This window comes from Cervus canadensis, chromosome 23, assembly GCF_019320065.1.
Source record: "Cervus canadensis isolate Bull #8, Minnesota chromosome 23, ASM1932006v1, whole genome shotgun sequence".
NCBI lineage: Eukaryota > Metazoa > Chordata > Mammalia > Artiodactyla > Cervidae > Cervus > Cervus canadensis.
The window spans coordinates 1,653,602-1,677,723 of NC_057408.1; the positions used below are offsets into that span (position 1 = coordinate 1,653,602).

The 24,122-nt window shown below is 42.7% G+C and overlaps 1 protein-coding gene across 1 annotated transcript in view; it reads right to left on the bottom strand.

Moving 5' to 3' along the window:
• The window catches only part of PSTPIP2 (proline-serine-threonine phosphatase interacting protein 2), an 80,518-nt gene that overhangs the window by 19,672 nt on the left and 36,724 nt on the right, over positions 1–24,122 (bottom strand). Inside the window, exons 2-4 of the mRNA XM_043444116.1 lie at positions 19,872–19,972; positions 7,200–7,277; positions 1,120–1,154 (exon numbers count right to left, since the gene is read on the bottom strand). Coding sequence (XP_043300051.1) covers positions 1,120–1,154; positions 7,200–7,277; positions 19,872–19,972 — 214 coding nt within the window. The remainder of the gene's footprint in view (positions 1–1,119; positions 1,155–7,199; positions 7,278–19,871; positions 19,973–24,122) is intronic.

Here is a 24,122-nt window from a genome sequence, read left to right on the forward strand (position 1 = left end):
CATGACTCTAAGGTTCTTCCCATTTCTAACATCTCATGAGCCTGTAAGAAATTTCTCTCTGGATAGAATGATTATTGGTGTTTTTCCCTTTATCTTCTGAGATCTTTGTAAAGAGCATGACTTACCTTTCAAAAAAGGTAACAAAATTTTTTTTTCTTGTTCCAAGGATACAAATTATAGATGGCATTAAAGATAGAAAGATTGGAAAAAAAAAAAAAGATACAAAGATTGACAGATATGACCTAAGAAAAAATTTTAAACTTGTGTGTGTCAAAATAACTTGGAATAAGGTTAAAAGAGACACAAAAAACTAGAAAAAAATAGCTATTTACGCAACAGAGTAAATAGCTATATTAAAAGAGCTTCAAATCAAAATACATTTATTTATTCCAGAGTTTTAAAATGGTTAAAGAGCATGAATTTTTTTAAAAGATTGGCCAAATGGCCAGTAAAAATTTGAAAACATATTCAGCCTTAAAACTACTGAAAAAAAAACCCACAAAATTTTTAAAATCCAGAAATATATCACTTTTTATCCTTCGGTTTGGAATTAAAGTTTGAGCATTCTTGGTATTGGCAAGCATGGGAAAAAACAGTACTGTGGGTGGGGGGAAATTTACCACTTTTCGAGAGGAAATGCGGCATTTTGTAGAATAAAAAATGTTAAATATAAGAGTGAGGCAGATTTATATGAAATGAAATGGAAAGATATCTAGCACCACTCAACTAGCTACAGAAACATGTTAAGCACATACTGTGCCACGTTAAAGTCCTTAGCTTGGAAGCACTAAGAACAGAAAATTTAAAGGCCTTAAACTCTGAGTCACAGGCCCAGGGAATGCTAGAAACGGACAGGAACCCCTGAAGGCCAGGGCCAGGGCCTCACCCTGGATTTCCAGTGTGAGAACCACTGCCTGAAGTGAGTCAAATGCACATCATGAAGTGCAGGTATAGACGGTTCTCCAATTGATTTCAACTCTGAAGGGCTATTCATCACCTTAGCAGTTGCTCTATTTTTTTTTTTTAAACCAGTATGAGCTGTTCAAGTTAAAACGCAGCTGTGATGACAAACACAGAGTTTGCCAAGGACAGCAAATGCATTTTTAAGGAATCACTTACGTTGCTTGAAGACTTCAAGGGCTCGCTTCAGGGTGCTAAAAAAAATAAAAGCATGTGTAGCTTCAGTTCTGGAAATTGGCTGTATAACTTTATTATAATACCACTGCATGTTTCTCCCAGCCCACGTCTTAACTGATAGCCTGTGATCTGATCTTTGCCCATGAGCTTGAGAAGACAACAAAAGATCAAGGCTTCTTCAGTCTAGTTTCCTCTCTCTTACCCCTCAGTCCCAGGCTCAAGCATCATAAATGCTTTACTGTCCATTTGGGTGGAGCCAGATGCCAAAATTCTTTATGCTTCATTTTCCCCAAGGATAATATAGGAGTTATAATCCATTTCTCATAAGGATAAAAGTTATTCTTTAAAGCATGATAATTAGAAATATGATGTTGTTTTTGTTGTTCAGTTGCTAAGTCATGTCCAACTCTGCAACCCCAGGGGCTGCAGCACACCAGGCTTCCCCGTCTTTCACTATCTTCCAGAGTTTGCTCAGATTCATGTCCATTGAGTTGGTGGAGCTATCTAACCATCTCATCCTCTGTCGCCCTCTTCTCCATTTACTTCAATCTTTCCCAGCACTAGGGTCTTTGCCAACAAGCTGGCTCTTTGCATCAGGTGGCCAAAGTATTGAAGCTTCAGCAGCAGTCCCTCCAATGAATATTCAGGGTTGATTTCCTTTAGGATTGACTGGTTTGATCTCCTTGCTGTCTGAGGGACTCTCAAGAGTCTTCTCCAGCACCACAGTTTGAAAGCATCAATTCTTCAGCATTCTTTATGCTGCAACTGTCACATCCATACATGACTACTGGAAAAACCATAGCTTTGATTAGAAGGACCTTTGTCGGCAGGGTGATGTCTCTGCTTTTAAATACACTGTCTCAGTTTGTCATAGCTTTCCTTCCAAGGAGCAAGCGTCTTTTAAGTTCATGGCCTCAGTCACTGTCCACGGTGAAGTAAAATCTGTCACTGCTTCCACTTTTTCCCCTTCTGTGGCTCAGATGGTAAAGCGTCTGCCTACAATGCAGGAGACCCGGGTTCAATCCCTGGGTCGGGAAGATCTCCTGGAGAAGGAAATGGCAACCCACTCCAGTACTCTTGCCTGGAAAATCCAATGGACGGAGGAGCCTGGTAGGCTACAATCCATGGGGTAACAAAGAGTCGGACACGACTGAGCGACTTCACAAAGGGACCAGATGCCATGGTCTTAGTTTTTTGAATGTTGAGTTTTAAGCCAGTTTTTTCACTCTCCTCTTTCACTCTCATCAAGAGGCTCTTTAATTCCTCTTCACTTTCTGTCACGGTATCATCTGCATGCCTGAGGTTGTTGATATTTCTCCCAGCAATCTTGATTCCAGCTTGTGATTCATCCAGCCCAAAATATGGATAAAAGCCAATAAAAGAGGGATTCAAACTATGGTTCCTGATCACCTCCTTTTTCATCCATTCTTCAGTCCTCAGATGCTTACTGCACATAAACTATGGGCCAGGCATGGTGTCAGATGTTGGTGATTCAGTGGTACAAGACAGACATCGTCACAGACTTAAGAGTCTTAACGGAAGAGACAGTCATGAACATGGTGTTCTATCACTGAAGAACAAGCTACCGCAAAATTAGCAGCTTAAAACAAGACACATTTCTTACTTCACAATTTCTGTGGAGAAGACCATGACTCATTTTTCATACCTTCTGTCAATCTCCTTCCTTCTCTCCCTCATAACCCGCGGCTCCTCCTCCCTTACAGCTCCCCTTGCCCATGGTTTTAGTTCTCCCCGTCCTACACTTCCTTAACATGCTTCCTTTTGAGGTGAAGTGGCTCTCGGGATTCTCTTGCTCATCGCTGCCCTCACGAATGCAGACCTCACTGGGATCACTCCAGCCACTCAAGAAGAAATAGGACTAAGTGAAGTCATGGTCCAGCCCCTAGCCACAGCAGCGTGGGATCATGGATCGTATTCTATACATATACGTGTAGGTGGCAAGTTCTGCTATTTTACAAACTAAAAAGCCTTGTATCTTTCAGCTGGCCTCGTCTTTTTTTTTGGGCCCCTTCTTTTAACTACACCTCATTTTTCCCATTCTGTTTATTTATCCTCAAACAAAGAGTCCTTATTTCTCCCTGCCTTTTCTCATATTAACATTCCCAATTATTACCAACACATCAAGCAGAAAAACATTAACTGCACAGTCTCGGTACACTTTCCCTGCCTTATGATATAATTTCTCAAGGAAAATGCACTAGAAAGTGTCCATATCTAAACAAATGCACAGCTGGTCCAGTAAGATGCATGAGCCTCACTCAAGAGCAGGCTTATGACTGGAATTAGTGAGAGAGAAAGCTGGTCTTGCCCTCAGATAGAACTGGAAGTCTTTCCCCATAATGAGCTGTGGAGCTGGAAAGTGACAGAGATGAAGTCTGTTCTGAGTCTAAAATTTTTCCTCCACCCTAAGTGACTGCTTAAAAGGCCACTAAGAGAGCAGCCCAAACTCTCTTCACTTTGTCATCAGCTTTGTTGTCCCACAACATCACTTCACTGCTGCTCCCCACGTTTAGATGCTGACAACAATCCAAGGAGAGAACGTGAACCTTGGGGATGGTATTCTCACAGCATCCCTGCCCCGTCCTCACTGGTGTTCTCCTTAACTGTGGGAAGAGAAAATATCCCGCCACTCTCACAGACACTGGCCTTAAACCCTAAAAGGGTCCACCAGAAGCTACAAAGGTCCACCATTGACTACTCTCTCAGAGTGGTTGATGAGGTGGAAAAAAATCCTACCTAGGCCCTGAACAAGCAAAGTCGTGCATGCTCATCGAGGGCATCTTCCTAAAGAGCATCCTGGAGGTGACAAAACCAGAAGTACCTGAACAGCCTTTCACTTCAACCTTGGAAACATAGTCCGCAGGTCTCATATCCTATTCACCTTCCTCTCTGAGAAATTCTTAGAAGGAAAACTGACAAGCTTTTTTCATGGAAGAGATTGGTGCTAGAGTCTCTTGAAAAATTTACCAAGTTATAAATCAAACATGCAAGAATATAAGAAATACCACTTTGCATCAGACTCATTCTGCTAAATACATTTTCCAAGCAATACTATGTGAGAGAACATGGCTATTTTCCCTCACATCACCTAAAAACTTTTTGGATATCTTTCCAAGTGACTTATGCTTTCTTTATGAATAAACAAGGCTTTAGATCCACTGACCCACTAATCTTCCTTGAAACTACAGAACCTATCCTTGAATGACAATGAAATTTACCTAATACTATGTAGGTCTGACAGGTGAATATAGAAATGTTTTACATATTCAAAGACATGAAGCTAAATCAAGCAAGAAAAAAACAATTCTTAATATTTAAAACAAACAAATAAACTTAACTGTATATGAAACTGCTTACATAATCACACAGAGAAAATAGTACTTTAAGTGACCTTAGAAAACAATATTCTTAGTGGTATACAAGGTCAAGAGGAACTGCAAGAGGAACTGCAAAAAGCACTGTAAAGAAATGTTTCATTCAGAAGTTTCATTGTTAGTAGCTGTATTAATATCATTTTGAAACATTTTAATATATATTGTCATAGAAAGCCAATAATTATGCTAATATTGTCAGGAACCAAGATTTTCTATGTAAGAGGAAATAAATATAAAATAAAAGAAGTGAATTAAAATAAAACAAAAAATAAAAAAACGAAAAAAGCAAAATAAAAATAAAAAATAAATAAATAAAAATTTAAAAAAAGAAGTGAATTATAAATTAAATCGGAATTAGAGATATCAATATGAACTCAAGCTTTTAAAATCTGTCCCCTGGGACTTCCCCAGTAATCCAGCAGTTAAGAATATGTCTTGCAATGCAGGGGTCATGGGTTCGACCCCTGGTTGGGGAACGAAGATCCCACATACCGCGGGGCAACTAAGTCGTGCAGCACAACTAGGAAGTCTGCTGGCTGCAACTAAAACCCAAGATAGCCAAATAGATAAATAAATAAATACTAAACAAAATAAAATCTGTCTCCCGAAAGAGCCTAGAAACAGTGACATCTCTGTGACAGTGACCAACGCTAGAACTCAGAGTTTCATCTATAAATATGGCTAATTACTAGGAAAACTTGGAGAAATACTTAGTAAAATCTAGTTGACTCCAGATTTAAATTCATAAAAAACTACATTAAGAAAATATGATGAGTATGAATAATTGTTAAATTTAAGTGATGGATTCACAGCCATTCAATATGTTTGCCTTTTTACTTTTCAGTGTGTTTTAACATTTAAAACATCAGAAATATAAATAATATAATCAACAAATAAATTCTCCATGTACTCATGTCCTATGTCTGAGGGTAACATGTTTTTTAAGGCTTGCAGCGTGCTCAGTTGCTCAGTTGGGTCTGACTCTTTGTGACCCCATGGACTGTAGCTCGCCAGGCTTCTCTGTCCATGGGATTCTCCAGGCATGAATACTGGAGTGGGTTGCCCTTTCCTTCTCCAGGAGATCTTCCTGACCCAGGGATCGAACCAGAGTCTCCTGCATGGGCAGGCAGATTCTTTACCACTGAGCCACAGATGCAGCAGCTCCTTTTTAAGGCTTATGTAACTATCAATACTTTAAATATCTCCCACGTTTTCCTCCTCCTCAGTAATTCAGTACTTTGCAATCTGGAATGAGTGGGGTGTGGGTGTATGTGTCTTAGGATCAAAGGAAGAGAAAGGGAAGGGCGATGTCTTGTCTGCTCTCACTATTGTCTCTGAGCGGACACAGACCTCAGGGCGGGTCTGCCTCTGTCTACAGCACAAAGCAGTGTGCATGCCAGCATGAGGTACAATCACATCTGCAGAGATCTGCAAGGGTCTGCCTAAACTATTTCCCCCAAGTCTCCCTCAGTATGCTATGTTACGGAAGGAATCTAGACATTTCCATGTGCATAGGACTGGCTACATAATTTGTGAGGCCCACTGCAAAACAAAAATGTGCCACTCTTTGTTTATAAATCACTACGAATTTCAAATAGTGACAGCAAAGGGTAAGAATCCGCCTGGTAATGAAGGAAACTCGAGAGATGCGGGTTCGATCTCTGAGTCGGGAGGATCCCCTGGAGAAGAAAAGGGCTACCTACTCCAGTGTTCTTGCCTGGAGAATCCCACGGACAGGGGAGCCTGGCAGGCTACAGTCCATGGGGTCGCACAGAGTCAGACATGGCTGGTGACAGGGCACACAGCAGCACAAAGAGTATTAAGCCAGTTCTGGAGCCCATCTACATCTGCGATCCCATATGACTGCCCAAGGCAGCCTTGCATATGAGGGACTGTGTTCCCAAAGTAGGCACCAAGTCTGGACGTCTCTGTATCCTCAGAGTGTTCAATGAATGATGGAAGAATGAATAATTGAGGTACAGAATCCTCACATCAATGGTGAGAACTATGAAATGATGCAAAGACAGCTATGTGTTTCATATAATATATACATATATACCAGAGAAGGCAATGGCAACCCACTCCAGTACTCTTGCCTGGAAAATCCCATGGACAGAGGAGCCTGGTAGGCTGAATTCCACGGGGTCGCTAAGACTCGGACACGACTGAGCGACTTCACTCTCACTTTTCACTTTCATGCATTGGAGAAGGAAATGGCAACTCACTCCATTGTTCTTGCCTGGAGAATCCCAGGGATGGCGGAGCCTGGTGGGCTGCCGTCTATGGGGTCTCACAGAGTCGGACACGACTGAAGCGACTTAGCAGCAGCAGCAGCAGCATACACATATACAAATATATATATAAAACAATAATACACTGTACTGAATTTCTAGCATAAAATTATGCATAATTCTACCTATAAAAAGTATACACAGAAAAAGACTTCAAGGAAAATTTAGAAAACATTAATAATGAGTTATGGCTTCATAGTTCATTTTAGATTTCTTTCTGTATTTCTATTTTTCACAACTGGAAATAAGGAAAAAAACTAAACATTTTTTTCAACCAATACATTTCACCCTACTGCCCAGGTCTGTCTGATGAAATGACAGGGGCTCCTGAGTGGTATCAGACAACCTAGAAACCAGAAAGAAATGTGGCACCTACTTGGTCTCAGACTGTCCACATGGCTTCTTCCTAGCAAGGCTGAGCAGATCTTTGCCATATCTCTCTTCAATTGATGCCCTAAGGAGAACAGGAGAGAGAGTTCTGAGTCCTTCTCAGAGCTGATTCTTATTTATGACACATGGCACCTCCCTTGAAGGCAAACTGCACCTTTTACATAGAAGCTCACAAGTGGAGTAAAAGATATTTCCATCAAATGCTGCACTCCTTAGGCCCAGCCCTCCCATCTTCTCTACGAGTATCCTTTTACCAACCTAAGAGGTCTCCTGCATTGCAGGCAGATTCTTTACTGACTGAGCCACCAGGGAAGCCCCATAGAGTTTTCCTTTTTATTGTCTCCATAGTTCTGCTTTTTCCAGAATGTCACGTAGTTGGAATCATATGGTATATAGCTTTTTCAGACTGACTTCTTTCATTTAGCAATATGCTTTTAAGATTCTCCCATGTCCTTTTGTGGCTGGATAGCCCATTTCTTCTTATTGATGAATGATATTCCATTGTATGGCTGTACCACAGTTTGTTTATTTGTTCACCTATTTGAAGGACATCTTATGTTGTGAAAGTTACTCAGTTGTGTCCAACTCTTTGTGGCCCCACGGGCTATACAGTCCATGGAATTCTCTAGGCCAGAATACTGGAGTAGGTAGCCTTTCCCTTCTCCAGGGGATCTTCCCAACCCAGGAATCAAACCCAGGTCTCCCACACTGTGGGCAGATTCTTTACCAGCTGAGCCACAAGGGAAGCCCTTAGAGTTCTCTGGTCACAATCAATTCAAATATGTAGCTAAACTGTACCAAAGAGATGAGAATTTCACAATAGAAACCCTGAAGTCAGCATGTCTCGCAGGAACATTGTTACCTGGTGTGGTATTACGGGTCTGTCTAAAGCACAAAATATCCCCTTTCCCCCTTTCCTGCTCCCCACAGCCTCTATCACCATTTCTACTTTGTGTCCCAGCCCCAGTTTTATCTACATCCTACTATCAAGTTATGGACCTTTAGGTTCATACACCCCAGTTTAAAAAATTTTTTTAAGTATAATATGAATACATTTTCATGGCAAAAGATTCAAACAACACAAAGTCATATGAAATAAAACACAAACGTCTCCCTTCACACTCTCCCCCAACCGCACGCCCCTCCCCGAGAGGAACCATGGCTAAGACTGGTATATATCCTCCCAGTCCTTTCTCTGCATTTCCATAGTCATATCTCACAAATACACAACTTTTTATAGTTACATACCTGAGATCATTCTGTTACTTGCTGTTCTGTTTTTCACCTAGTAATAGATCTGTCACATAGATCTTTCTTTATCAGTACATGCTGACTACCATGTTCATAATTAGGAGTTTTCCACAGTTCAGGATCACCCTAATTGCTTTGTTTTTCACTACTGCCAAGAAGAGTTACATAAACATCCTCAGGCAGATATTCATGGGCATCTCTGAGAATGTTTCTCGATCTAAGCTAGGACTTCTGAGAAAGTGGATTTATCTTTTAAATGTTGGAAAACAGTGTCGAATTGCCCTCCAAAAGAGCCTTCTCAATTTATATTTTCACCGAAAGTGTGCACAGAGAAGGCAATGGCAACCCACTCCTGTACTCTTGCCTGGAAAATCCCATGGACGGAGGAGTCTGATAGGCTACAGTCCATGGGGTGGAGAAGAGTCGGACTCGACTGAGCGACTTCACTTTCACTTTTCACTTTCATGCATTGGAGAAGGAAATGGCAACCCACTCCAGTGTTCTTGCCTGGAGAATCCCAGGGACAGTGGAGCCTGGTGGGCTGCCGTCTGTGGGGTCGCACAGAGTTGGGCACGACTGAAGCGACTTAGCAGCAGCAGCAGCAAAAATGTGCAAGAGTTTCCATTCCCAGAAATCCTCCCCAACACTGTATATTATCAGTCCTCACTAGTCTTTAGTAAGAGAGGTTTAAAAAAACCCTCTCATTTAAATTTACTTTTCCTTGATTTCAATGTGGTTATGCATTTTATATATTTACTTCTATATGTTATTTTATGAGTTACACAGGCATATCACCCCAATTTTTTAACTGAACATTTTACCTTTTTCCTATTATATTGTAGAAGTTCTTCATATATTATGCATATAAATTTTTATTCTTACATTTATATAGTTTCTCCTACTCTCATCTGTCTTTTCTAAATAATAACCTTATCTACTTTATTAAAATGATACATGCTCATTGTTCAAAAATAAGTAAAAAGAAAAATACAAAGAAGAAAACGACAAACTGTCCAAAATTTCACCAACTAAAAATAATTAGCATTAACATCCAGTGATGATTGTAATCGGCATTCCTTTACACAGATATGCAGGCAGGATGGATGAACAGATAGGCATGAGTAATTTTAAAAGTATTCTATCAGTTCAGTTCAGTTGCTCAGTCGTGTCCAACTCTTTGCAACCCCATGGACTGCAGCACACCAGGCTTCCCTGTCCATCACCAACTCCCAGAGTTTACTCAAACTCATGTCCATTGAGTCCATTGAGTGATGCCATCCATCTCATCCTCTGTCATCCCCTTCTCCTCCTGCCTTCAATCTTTCCCAGCATCAGGGTTTTTTCCAATGAGTCAGTTCTTATCAGGTGCCCAAAGTATTGGAGTTTCAGCTTCAACATCAGTCCTTCCAATGAATATTCAGGACTGATTTCCTTTAGGACTGACTGGTTGGATCTCCTTGTAGTCCAAGGGACTCTTAAGAGTCTTCTCCAACACCACAGTTCAAAAGCATCAATTCTAAAAGCTATATTCTAACACTATTTAAAAATAAAGTACTGAGACTTCCGTGGTAGTCCAGTGGTTAAGAATTTGTCTTCCAATGCAGGGGATATGAGTACAATCCCTGCTCAGGGAGCTAAGATCCCGCAAGCCACGGGGCACCTAAGCCCATACGCAGCGACTACGGAGCCCACGCACCTCAACTAGAGAGGCTGCAGACCGTCACTACTGAGCCTGCACGTGCTAGAGCCGGTGTTCCGCCACAGGAGACGCCCTCGCACGCTGCAACTGGTAAAATGCCCATGCACCACCACAAAGACCCAGCACAGCAAAAATTTTAAAAATAAATAACATAATATGAAAATAAAGTATTAAGCCTAATTTTAGCTAAATTTCACAGAAGAAAAGCAAGCTGAAAGGAAGCTGAAGGAATTGCTGAATTTCAAATGACTGTTTCTCTAGCACAGGGAAAATTAATTCCTAAAAGACCCTTCCAAAGTTAAAAAGGAGTTTATGAAAATAACTAAGGGGACTGAGACATTAAAATGTTTTAATGACCTATTTCAGTCTTAGTTTCAAACACTTGACAGCCAGTGGTGAAAGGATTAGCACCATCATACCTCCATCTCCTCCTCAATAATTTTACATTATTTTTACTTCATTTGCGTCTATAACACAGACTGTTCTCTAATCATAATTCCCCTAGTTGTTTAGTCTTAACTCTATTAAAATGGATGCGATGCTCACTACCAGTCCTGTTACCATAGCTTTTCCATCCCTAAGATTTGTATTCTGGCTCATTTCTTGGTTGGCTGGATTTCATCAATTCATGATCTTTTACCAAAATGGCTCAGAAAGGATGGCATCAGTATTTCCTGAGTTCTTTCATATTTGAGGTCACCTACCTATAGCCTTCATATTTGAAATTATTATTTTTTATTGAAGCACAGTTGATCTACCATGTTGTATCAGTTTCAGGCATACAGCAAAGTGATTTAGTTATACATCTACCTGTATATTATTTTGCAAAGTCTTTTCCATTACAGGTTATTACAAGATACTGAATATAGTTTCCTATGCTATATAGGAGGTGACTTTTGTTTATCTATTCTATAAATAGTAATACATAACTATTAACCTCATACTTCTAATTTATCTTCTTCCCTGCTTTTTCCCCACCTTTCTCTTTTGGTAACTTTAAGTTTGTTTTCTATGTCTGTGAGTCTGTTTCTATTTTGTATATAGGTTTATTAGCATCATATTTTTTAGATTCCACATGTAAGTGATATCGTATTCGTCTTTCTCTGTCTTACTTCACTTACTGTGATAATCTCTAGGTCCATCCATGTGGCTGTAAAAGGCATTATTTCATTCTTTTTTTATGGCTGAGTGGTATTCCATTGTGTGTATGTATGTGTTCTTCATTCATTCATCTGTCAAAGGACATTTAGGTTGCTTCCATGTCTTGGCTATTGTAAACTGTGCTGCAATGAACCCTGGGGTGCATGTATCTTTTCAAATTAGAGTTTTCATCTTTTCTGGATATATGCTCAGGAATGGGATTGCTGGATCAAATAGTATTTTTAGATTTTTAAGGAACCTCCACACTGTTCTCCATAGTACCTGCACCAATTCACATTGCCACCAACAGTGTGTGAAAGTTCCTTTCTCTGCACACTCTCTCCAACATTTATTATTTGCAGACTTTTTGATGATGGTGTGGCCTTTATATTTAAATGATATCCTTGCTGGTGTAATGAATGTTCTAAACCTTTCCCTCAGAACTCTGTTAAACTTGTTCCATTGGCTTCTGTCATTGAAGAGAAGACCAAGGCGATCCAGTTTACCTGCTGTCCATTCCTGTTTGGGGAATTTGGCTTGTTTCCCTTCCTAGATACTTGAAGTATTCTTTCATTAATTAAATAACTTAAACAGGATGAGGCTCTTTATGATCCTCTGCAATGAACATTTAGTATTTTTACATGTAAAAAAGAATTAAGGCTATTTTCATTAAAAATATTTATATAGAGTACATATATTTCATCTTTTCAGAATTGTATCCAGAAGATTTCTTGATAATCCTTTGTGGTTTCCAGGAGCAGAATTTACCTAATTCCTTTCTCCTAGCACTAAAGCACCAGGAATCTGAACTCACCTCAGGCAGCATCTGATCCCCACGGAGAGGCCTAGAATCTGACAAGTATAGTCAACCCTCCACAACCTTGGGTTCTGCAACTGCAGATTCCACATTCACAGATTCAACCCAATGAGGATGAAAACTATTTGGGAGAAAAATTCCAGAAAGTTTCAAAAAGCAACACCTGAATTTGCTCATACTGGCAACTATTTGCATAGCATTTTCATTGGATTAGGTATTATAAGTAACCTAGAGATGATTTCAAGTATCCAGGAGGATGTACATAGGTTATACGCAAATAGTACACCATTTTATACAAGACTTGAACAGCTGTGGATCTTGGGGGGTCCTGGAAAAATCGCCCACGGATACTGAAGGATGATGGCAATGAGTTCCAGCAGGCACAACAGTGTGCTCTTTGAAGAAAACAAGGAGCTTTGATAAAAATGAAACTACAACTTCATCTTCATGAAATCAGGTGAACAACCACAAGATTGAGAAACACTGCAAATGGGAAGCAGTGGAGTCCAGGGACCTGCAGCCAATGAAAGAATCACTAGGACTTTGCAAGAACCAAACCCAAATAAGTAGGCTTTTATCTAGATCACCCTCCTACCAACTATCCAAAATTTCCCTCTCATCTGCTCATTAATTTGTCATTTACTGAACATCTACTATGTGCCAGGCATCACAGTGGGAGAACGTAGAGGTGACTGAAATATAAGGCCTGCTTAGAAGAGTGCATGGGTGAAGGATAGCAGGGAATGTAAACCAGTACTTTCATCTGAATACGAGGCCCACGTAACAAGGGCCATAATAAAAATGTACAAAATAATATATATGCAACAGAAGAGGGACTACTGCTCTAAGCACCCAGTTGCCTACATTTCAGCCCTCTTTGAAGCTCCTCCCTGTTCAGATTCCCAGACCAGGAATAATCCATGTGCCATTTCCCCTTCACTGATCCACCACAAATGTTGTAAGACTTGGCCTTTTCTATAAACCCTGAAAGCAGTCTCGGGGTGATCCTCAGTCCAGTGCTCCTGGCAGCCCCCAAATCAGAGGAAATCCTTCTGCTATAAAACCTGACACAAATATTTTGCTGATTTTTACCATGTATACCAATCCCAGTACCTCAACTGAATTATAAATCCATTGAGAAGAAACTGTTGTTAGATCCAGAGGGGATCTTACAAAATACCTAATACAACCCCTCCATTTAATAGAGGAGGGAACTGACACCGAGAAAGGTCTTAATTAATATCACTGCTGGCTACTGAGGAAGCCTGGATTTGAAGACTTAGGTACTCACCTTCCATCCCAGTCCCTACTTCCCTTATTGGTCCAAGCTTCCAGCCCATTCTATCAGATACATGTTATGGGTTGAATTGTGTCCCTCCCAAGCTCCCCAAATATACTTAAGTCTTAACCCCAGTAACTCAGAATATGATTTTATTTGGAAATTGGGTCATTGTAGATATAATTAGTTGGGGGTACACTGGATGAGGATGGACCTTTAATCCAATTATCCAGGGGCTTCCCTGGTAGCTTAGTTGGTAAAGAATATACCTGCAAATGCAGGAGACCCTGGTTCGATTCCTGGGTCAGGAAGATCCCCTGGAGAAGGGATAGGCTACCCACTCCAGTATTCTTGAGCTTCCCTGGTGGTTCAGATGGCAAAGAACCCACCTGCAATGCAGGAGACCTGGGTTCGATCCCTGGGTTGGGAAGATCCCCTGAAGAAGGGAAAGGCTACCCATCCCAGTATTCTGGCCTGGAGAATTCCAAGGACTGTATAGTCCAAGGGGTTACAAAGAGTTGGACACGACTGAGCAGCTTTCACTTTCACTTAATCCAATATGAAGATGACAGGAAGACATAGGAGGAGAATGACATGACGATAGGAGAGACTGGAGTTAGAGGCCGCAAACCAAGGACTCAATCAACACAAGAAGCTAAGAAAAAGATAGTCTCTCTACTAGAGCCTTTATGAGCGCGTGAGCCTGCAGATCCTGATTTTGGACTTCTGGCCTTGAGAATTAGGAGAGAATAAATTTCCATTGTCTAAAGCCACCCAGTTCATGGTAATTTGCTACAGCAATCCTAGGAAACTCATATAGTTAATGGTTTGGCTATAACTTGACCACGAGGTGCTAGCATCTAAGGGAACTGGTCACGCCCTCCTTGGCAAACCATCATTCTCAAGCCCATCCTGAGAGATGGCTGGCCCACGGTAAGGACCCCAGAAGGAGAGCTGTAATCAAGATAAGGTGACTTCTCCCTGAAGAAGAAGAGGGAGTACAGGAGCTTGTGGAAAGAGCCCTGAGCCCCAGAGCACTGTGGCTAGGATCCCCCAGTCCACAGTCACAGCTGCTGATTTCACACACAACGCGGTTCCACAAGCACGCTTCCCTTCTCCCTACTCAGCATCATGTTGCAACACACAGTTAAGAAGGCTGATCTGACCACCCAGTTCCTGGAGAAACTTCTTTTCAAATAACACATGTACAACATTCTTAGGAGACCACCAAATAAAGTGAAAAAAAAAAAAATCAGATGAGGGATCAATAGAAGTCCTGGCTCTACTATTTACTGCTTTCATAATCTTGGACAAGTCATTTAAACCCCCAATTAACCTCACCTTTCTCATCTGTAAAATGGAGTTAATGATATATTCTCTATCTACCTTCTAGGCTTAATATAACAATATTAGTAATGGGTACCATTCACCCACCACTTACCCTGCACCAGGTACTATACGCAGCATGCTAAAGCAGTTGACAGCACAGATTCCAGGGTCCAACTTTCCTAGGTTTGAAATCAGATCTAACCCTTTATTACCTGTCTGATTTTAGGCAAGTTACATAACCTCTCTGAATCTCTGTTTCTTCACTTGTAAAATAATGATGATAAAACTTGCTATACAGGGTTATTTTGAGAATTAAATGAGATAATATGTTTAAATAACATTGTAGCTTATAACTAATAGTTGTTGTTGCATAGTCACTCAGTTGTGGCTGACTCTTTGTGACCCCATGGACTGTAGCCCACCAGGCTCCTCTGTCCATTATAACTAATACGCCTTCAATAAATGGCAACTCATTTATTGAGTTTTGAGGATATATATTGAGGATATAATCTCATTGAGTCGCCTTAGCCACCCTCTGCAGTATGGTTATCCTCATTGTTAAAAAATTGTTGCTGCGCTGGGTCTCCACTGAGGCCCATGGGCTCTTTGTAGCAGCCCTGGGGTTGCTGTAGTTACAGCACACAAGCTTCTCTTGTTGCGGCTCAAGGGTTTCTCACTGAGGTACGCAAGCTGCTTCTGCTGCCGAGCACAGAGTCTATCTAGGGCATGCAGGCTCAGGAGTTGTGGTACATGGCTTTAGTTGCCCACAGCATGTGTGATCTTAATTCCTTGGCCAGGGATAGAAGAACCCACATCCCCTGCATTGGAAGACAGATTATTAACCCCTGGATCACCAGGGAAGTCCCTATCCTCATTTTTATATTTCTCATTTCCTGCTCATATCAGGACCTCAGTACGTAATGTCTGGCCCCATCGAGGGTTTCAGGGGCAGGAGAGTCCATAAGCTTGGGCTACCAGTGAGAAGACAGGCTCATTTTAATTGCCAGCCAGTGGAAGACCTCAGGCTGGAGTGTTATGTAGAATGCTTCCTTTAAAGGAAAAAAAAAAAAAAAGAAGAAGAGGAGAAGGAAATTTGACCTGCACTTTGAAGGATGGGGAGAATCTACTTAGGAGTTGCAGAAAAAGAACATTCTAGGTGGGGAAATATGGAGTAAATATGGAGAGGCAGAGACATCCAAAACACACTCACTAATAAATCTCTCTGGCTGGGATAGATGGAGTAGGGGTGGTCAGTGAGAATACAAAACAGAGAGAAAAGGGAGGGAGAGAAATCTCTGTGCTGAGAACAAGCCCAGCCTCCTGGAAACCACCTGCCCTTCTGTCTGCGGTGGCTGAGTCATCAACCCAGGGTCTGCGTGAGATGCCTCTGGAGCTGTTCTGGATTCTGTCCCTTTCTAGGTTCCCATGGTAAATTACTTATCCAATCTCATTTCAAAAAGCTGCATTTTCATGCAAAGAAAATGGAAATAATAATACCTTATGCAGTTGACTGTGTCAAAGGAGGGCATTTCAAAGGGATTTGTAAACCCCAACTGTAACAAAGATCCTGAGACAAAACTCTGAGAGCAACACACAGCAAGTGCCCAATGTGTGACTTGTTATCTTGTAGCTGTTCAGAGGTTGGTTGTGGTTGTCATCATCTATATCATCACTGATAGAAGATAAGGCAATTTACAGTTTACCTGATATATTATTTGTTTCTCTGCTTTGTTACTTATTTGCTGTGTTACATTAAGTCATCCAGGACTTACTGGGGACTGGTTAGCTACAGGCTAACTACAAGCTACACTGAGACACGGCCCCCGGATCGGCAATACAGATGCAAGGAAGGTAGCACTCCTGCCCACTCCAGAGGAGTGTGTGACTTGGCTCTGTTCTGTCCGCGTGCAAATGAGTGTAGACGGATTTACTGCAGTCCATCTGGTACAACCAGGGACAAGGAGACTTCCTAGCTTCCAAGATGGAGGCTGAAACACAGCTTGGAGGGGCCCAGTCCTAGTTGCATCTGAGAGAGAGGAAGAGGGAAGTCCCCCGGGGAGTGCAGTATTTCTCCCTACCCCGTGCTGCCCCTGGGCAGGTAGAGCTACCTACCAGAAATTCCAGAGAGGTTTATGGTGGGGCTTCAACACTTTGGGGGCACAGGAGGCCACCACCTTAGATATAGGGCATATTTAGTCCCATATCATAGATATGTTATAAATGTATGTAATTACTCCTCATGACTCGACTGAGCAAATAACACTTTCACTTTCACACTTCATGAACAAAAATAATAAATGTGCGTGCATGCTAAGTCGCTTCAGTCATGTCTGACTCCTTGCAACCCTATGGACTGTAGTCCATCAGGCTCCTCCGTCCATGGGGTTCTCCAGGCAAGAATACTGAAGTGGGTTGCCATGCCCTCCTCCAGGGGATCGTCCCGATCCAAGGATAAAATAATAAATAATACATGACAAACCGCTGCTATCTTTTCCCTGTGTGTGTTGTTTTCTCTAGTCCATACGAACACCAAATACCCCAGGGTTCCACCTGACATTTATAGCAGTTCAGTAAAGTAATGCTCAAGACCCAAGGAGGGAGTTTCAGCAATATCAGACTACGGCCCAGACTGAGGCCCAGGCCCCACACACAACCCGCATCTATGACAACAAAAAATAAAGGCTGGACCCCCCAAAGCTGAAGAGGATGGCACGTCCCCTCCTGAGTTAACTGTGAACAGAACACGCGCCCTTGATGGCGCAGTTTCCTTCTGGTAAGCATACCAGCAGGAAAGGAGCCCCAAAGCCAGCAGCCCCCTTGTTCAAGGGCCTCAAGCCCCACACCCAGGGCAGACGTATCTAACACCTTGACCTGAGGCCAGCAGATTCTGCCCCCAGACCGGAGGACACGGGGCTGGCTTCTTTTGCTATGAAACTTCTGAAGAAAGATGACCATATACTAGAAACACAGCATAAATATGTAATAATTTTAATTTGCACATGCTTTCTCCTCTTACCCACATATTTCTGTGAAACATTTTAAAAGTGTGATCTTAGTTCTTGAGTTCTGTTTGGACTTGTGATTTTCAAACCATGGGTCGTGACCCATTTGTAAACCATAAATCAATTCAATGGATTATGACCAGCAGTTTTTAATTAAATAGAACTGAACAAAATAATAGGATGCTAATGTTTAATCAAACTTCTATTTTACTTATGTGTGTACTGGGTGGCAGTTAAAATGTATTTCTTACTAGGTGTGTGTTAGGTACTCAGTCATGTCCGACTCTTTGTGACCCCATGGACTGTAGCCCACCAGGCTCCTCTGTCCGTGGGATTCTCCAGGTAAGAATACTTGAGTGGATTGCCATGCCTTTCTCCAGGGGATCTTCCCGACCCAGGAATTGAACCCAAGTCTTCGGCATTATGGGCAGATTCTTTACCATTTGAGCTACCTGGGAATGTTTTTTTCTTATTGAGGGATATAGTCAAAAAAATGCAGACACCACTGATACACACCACCATCCTGGTTGTATCAGGGGATTCTTGACTCGACCTGCCTGGGCAGCAGAAGCTTTGACCAGTAGCCAACACCTCCTTCGTGTATGCGAGGCAGAGCTATTTCACTTCCACGAGAAAATTTATAAATGCCCTACTGGAGGAGAAACACAAAAGCAAGGGATGTTCTGCAATCTCTGTACCCTGTGCAGTGGGGAATCTCTTGTGTGTTTGCTACTTTGTCAGAGCTCTGTTGAAGAAAGGAGGAAGCCCACCTCCAGTGCCTGCCAACAGAAAGGAAAGTTGTGACTTGGCGTCATCACTTTCTACCAGCTTGGATAGACGTCTTTCTGTCCACCTCTCCAGAGACTCACAGCATGTCAGTGCTCAGCTCCCCGGGACCTTTGAAACAGTTCAAGGGGGAGACACCTTGCCATCAGAGCATGGGCAACCAGTGTGAGTTTTGTTACCCTAATGTTCTCCCCCGGAGGAAGGCATGGCAACCCACTCCAGTATTCTTGTCTGGGAAATCCCATGGACAGAGGAGCCTGGTGGGCTATAGTCCATGGGGTTACAAAAGAGTTGGACACAAGTTAGCGACTAAACAAGGCTCTCTTGGGCTTCCCTAGTGGCTCAGCGGTAAAGAATCTGCCAATGCAGGAGACACAGGTTTGATCCCTGGGTTGGGAAGATCCACTGGTGAAAGAAATGGCAATCCACTGTAGTATTCTTGCCTGGGAAATCCAGTAGACAGAGGAGCCTGGTGGGCTACAGTCCCTGGGGTTGCAAAAGAGTCAGTTCATGACTTAGCGACTAAACAACAATGTTATCTTGAGTAGAAAATAAAAGATTTGATTGAAAACATTTTGCTATCTGTACCTTCAAGTTACAGATCTCTCACTCACTGCCTTACAAACAGAACAGGTTCATCAGTTTGGGTCCTGGCAACAACCCAGATCTTTGGCCGAAAATCCCCCTAAACCGCTCCTTCATCCAGAATCACTGGGAAATGGAGAATTCCAGATGAATGAGATATTCCACAAAACTAACTTAGCTATTAAGTGTAGAATGTTTTTAATCTTAAAGGAAAGGAAGAGAAAGGAAGAGGAGGGGAGGGAATCCTCTAAACCATGCCAGATCTCCCCAGGCCTCCAAGCCCATCACCATCCAGAGGGGCCTGCCCCTGCATCCTTCTCACTGATCCCCCAGCTCAGCGGTCTCTGAACCAGGCTCTGTCTCCCTTCACCACACAGGCCCAGCTGTGGTCCCCCCGTGATCCTCCACTCATCCAAGCCACCTCGAGTTGAGGGACCTTTTGAGATGTCCTCCTCCATGAAGCTGCCCTCCTTTTTAGCCAGTCCTCCACAATCTCGCCCTCTCCCATGAGGTCCTTCAGTATCACGGGTATCACAGAGCATAGCATTTTGTTACGTTTTGTTTGTCATTTCATTCATAAACTTAATCTCTCCCATGAGTTCCTAAGAGCTTTAGGACCAAGATATCCTTTACTTCTTGGGTATCGTTCCGTAACGTACAGCAGCGGGCCTTGTGAACCACTGAAAACAAACACAACCCGTAAATTGTCCTTGTCTGTGTGGGAGCATTCTGTCCACTGCATCTTCAGAGGAAAAAAAAATGGCATGTACCTTTCTTTTAAAAAGTCTTCAAACTCTTTGCAGTTCTTGCGGCCATTGTTCAGATGCTGGATGATGCTGTCATAGCCAATGGTGCTGAGGATGTCTGAAGTCTGGTGGGAAGAACAACATTGTATGAGACGGAGAACCGGGTGATGGCAGCCCCAAGGCCTAAAGCGAGGACAGGGCAGGGGGGACCCGGGGAAGCCGGCCACGGGACTTTTCGAGATGCTTACTTCCAACACACATGTGACCAAAAAGGACAAAACAGAAGTTCAGAGTTCATGCAGCTGTGGAAGACTTTCTAGAATTATGAAACTATAGGGTCACAAAACAGGAAGGAAGTGACAGAGCATTGAGAGGCACACGGTCGAGGGAGCTGGCTGGCTCGGGGCCCCTCCCTGGGTCCCCACCGTGCCCTGATCAGGCCAGGCAGGGGGCAGGAACTGAGCCCCCCTCCAGCCTTCTGCTGAGTGAGCTCCATCCTGCAGGGGGAAGCTCACTCACGTCACAGGTCCTCGTAACGAGGGTTACACGGCGTTCACTCTGGCCTCCCCCTTGTCTCAGAGCTTGACCCCGACAGCTCTTCCTGTGGCCAAGAAGCCTGGTCTGAGCGGCGAGGGCATCACTGAGCCAGGCCCCAGGAGAGGGAGGAGGGACCGGCTTCCCACTGTAGCGGGAAGGGAAGACCAGCTGCCAGCAGGCCCCGGATGGCCTGGCCCCAATTTGGGGGAAGGAATTTTTTTTTTTTTTAAGTGAGCCATTTCAACTCAGTTCAGTTCAGTCGCTCAGTTGTGTCTGACTCTTTGTGACCCCGTGGACTGCAGCATGCCAGGCTTCCCTGTCCATCACCAACTCCTGGAGCTTGCTCAAACTCCTGTCCATCGAGCAAGCCATTTATTCCCATTTTATTCCACTACGTGCTCTGAGGTTGGAGGAAGCTGCCTAAGTCTCCCAAAGCAGTAGCCCAAAGATGCAGCGTGTTTTAAAATTTAAAATCCCCTCAGCTCCCCAAACCAACAAACCAGGAGCTCTAAGGAATACCCGCTCAAGTGTCTCCTAATGCAGCTCGCTCCCTGGTTCCTACTCCACAATACATGGGATAGGTGGTCTGACCGAGACTCCAGGCCCTTAGGGAGCTTGGTTAGGTGGTCTCTGGGTGTGTCCTGGGGAGCTTTGAACTTAGCCACCCCCAGTCCAGCCCCACCACCCTCTGTCTGCTGGAAAGTACTTCTCTGCCAAGGCAGGGGGTGGGGGGCGGCTCCTGAAGATTCCTCTCTCCTGCTGGCCCAGCCCAGGACACTGGAGAAGCAGAATTTCTCTCTTCCATTTGCTGCTACTCCTCATGGCCTGGCTGAACAGACAGGGGTCCCAGAGAGACCAGCAGGAGCAAGGCCTGAGACTGATTTCAACATGGATTCAGAAACTTAACTGGTTATAACTCACATTGCATTTTTTTTTAAATGGATTATTGTAAGCACAGTAAATTTTACACATGGACATACAAATAAATCTTAGTTAGAAATACATTTAGTTCTATGGGTTCTGGCTGTTGTTTGAGCATAGATTTAGACCTTGGGGGGCCTAAAGAAATAGCTTCCACCAAAGCTTCATTTCTCTACCCTCCTCGCTCCACACACACTCTTCTGTCTCAGCAGGGTAGACTGCTAACTCCCCCCGGAATGCAGTGCTCAATGGCAACTCCAAGACCATGCTTGGTCTTGGTCCAAATCCAGCCCCTCCAGCCCCAGGGTTTCTGGAAGCCTTCCCTGAGTAGCCCTAATGCTTCTTCCTCTGGGCTCTCAAATCGTCCAGCTCCTGAATCTGCTATTTGCCACCCCTCCTTGTGAGTAGCCTTGCTGGCCCAACTCCACTCCAAGTGCCTGCAGCTTCGTCTGAATATCAGGTCCTGCACAGACACACACACACACACACACACATACACCCCAAAAGTCTAGCTTAATGTTATGCACACCAAAGGTCTACAGTAAAATTCGGTGGGATGAAAATGCCTATTGTGTTCCCAGCCAGATGCACTAGAACAATGAAAACAAAGGCTCCTGAGGGACTGAGGGAATGAATGGGTGGGTACAAAGGGTCAATGTCAATGTTGATTTGTAGCCAGAAGTGCTTTGGTCTTCCAGGGAAGTACTCTTGGGTTCTCTGTTTTATGATATTCATTTGGAAAAGGTGGTTTCCTTTTTCTCAATTAAGGGTGCGGACACTCTTTGAGCTGGGCAGGGAGGGTGGAGCTAGACTAGAATTTCCTGGAAACAAACCAAATCACCAGGACTCCTGGCCGCCAGCCTTAAAAAACCAGAACAGCTGCTTCAGAGGAGTGACTGGACTCCAGAGGCTCCCAAGAAAGAAAATCTCCAAGAGAAAACAAAGAGTGTACAAGCCCAAGCGCAACGTGGCAGGAGGGATGGCCTGGAAACTCCTTCCCATGCTCCTCAGAAAGCTGAGGAAGCCTGCTGAGAAGCCCTGACTGGCAGGTGCAGAATAAGAAGGCCAAGGAGGAAAGAAGAGATGTAGTTGCATAAGCAGCAATGAGCACCAAGATAACACAGCAGGTTTGCTGTCAGGAACGAATGTGCCGACCCCGTAACCCCATACCCTGCTTGCCAGCATCCTGACTTCTCTCCCTTAGCTCTTCCCATGCTGCTCTCTCCGCATCCTCCAAATGGGCAGTGTCCGTTTATACCCCAGGGCCACTGCACACGACTTTCCTACCATTGGAATGGCATCTCCTCCTCTTCACTTAAATCCCACCTCACTTCAGGGCCAATTCAAATCCCAAGTCCTCTCTGAGGTCCTCCTCAGACTATTTAACCTACAGTTTCCCTTCCCTCTTCTGAGTACCTAGTGTATTTAATGATTCTGCTTCTTAGCCCTTACTACATACTATTTTGCGTCATTCATTGATATTTTTTAAAAATTAGTCAACTTTAAGTATATCTAGATTATACCCAAACTTCATCACCCACAAGAGACCCTACATCAATGGCTTAAGAAATGTCTGTTAACTGTAAACCAACTACAGACAAGGTACTTAAAAAGGTTACAACGACGGAGTCCCTTAGTGTTCACTTGGGAGTCAGTAAAAGACACACACATAAAACAAAGGTGCATGCATAAAAAAATTAGAGACTAAGACAGAATATAAGAATACACAGAGAAAATATACTGGAGAAGGAACTGGCAAGCCAGTATTCCTGCCTGGAAAATTCCATGGACACAGGAGCCTGATGGGCTACAGTGCATAGTGTCACAAGAAGCGGACACAAATTAGCGATTAAATCACCCCCACCAGAGAAAATATATAAGAAATGAGGTGGAAAAGAGAAAATACATTAGGGTCATCAGAAAGGAGAAGATATAAGATTTAAATTGAGTCATTTAAAGTGACTGGGATTCACATGAGAAATGAAAAGATATTTCAAACCAGCTGATGGTGAAGAAAACAACACATCAAAGTTTATGAGAGGCAGAAAAACAGTGCTTATAGGGAAATTTGTAGCTCCAAATATTAATATTAGAAAAGGAAAAAAAAGTTTTAAAATTAATGATCTAAACTTTTACTTTATGGAACCACAAAAAGAAAAACAAATTTAAATTTGCAGTAAGTAGAAGGAAGAAAATAAAAATAATAGAACACAATGAAACAGAAAGGGGCAAACAATAGAGCAAATTAGTGAAACCAAAAGTTAGTCCCTTGAAAAGTTTAATAAAATCAGAAAACCTATAGCTGGGTTGATCAAAAAATAAGAGAAACAGAAAGAAAAGAACACAAATTATCAATGTCCTACTGTGACAAAGGGCATCTACAGAAACCTAGCTAACAACTTAATGGCGAAAGAATGAATACTTTCCTTCTAATAGAGAGGAAATAAGGCAAGAAAAAAAAAAGAACGTACTTGTTGGAAAGGAAATAGTAAAACTGCCTATATTTTCAGACAACATGATTGTGTACTCAGAAAATCTTAAGAAATTTACCAATCAAAATTACTAGAGCTAATACATTTAACAATATTGCAGGGCACAAGATCAATACACAGAAGTCAATTACATTTCCATATACCAGCAGTAAAAAAATTAAACATGATTTACATGGCATTAAAGATAAAAGGAATATGTCAAGGCTGTATATTGTCACCCTGCTTATTTAACTTATATGCAGAGTATATCATGAGAAACGCTGGGCTAGAAGAAGCACAATCTGGAATCAAGATTGCTGGGAGAAATATCAGTAACCTCAGATAT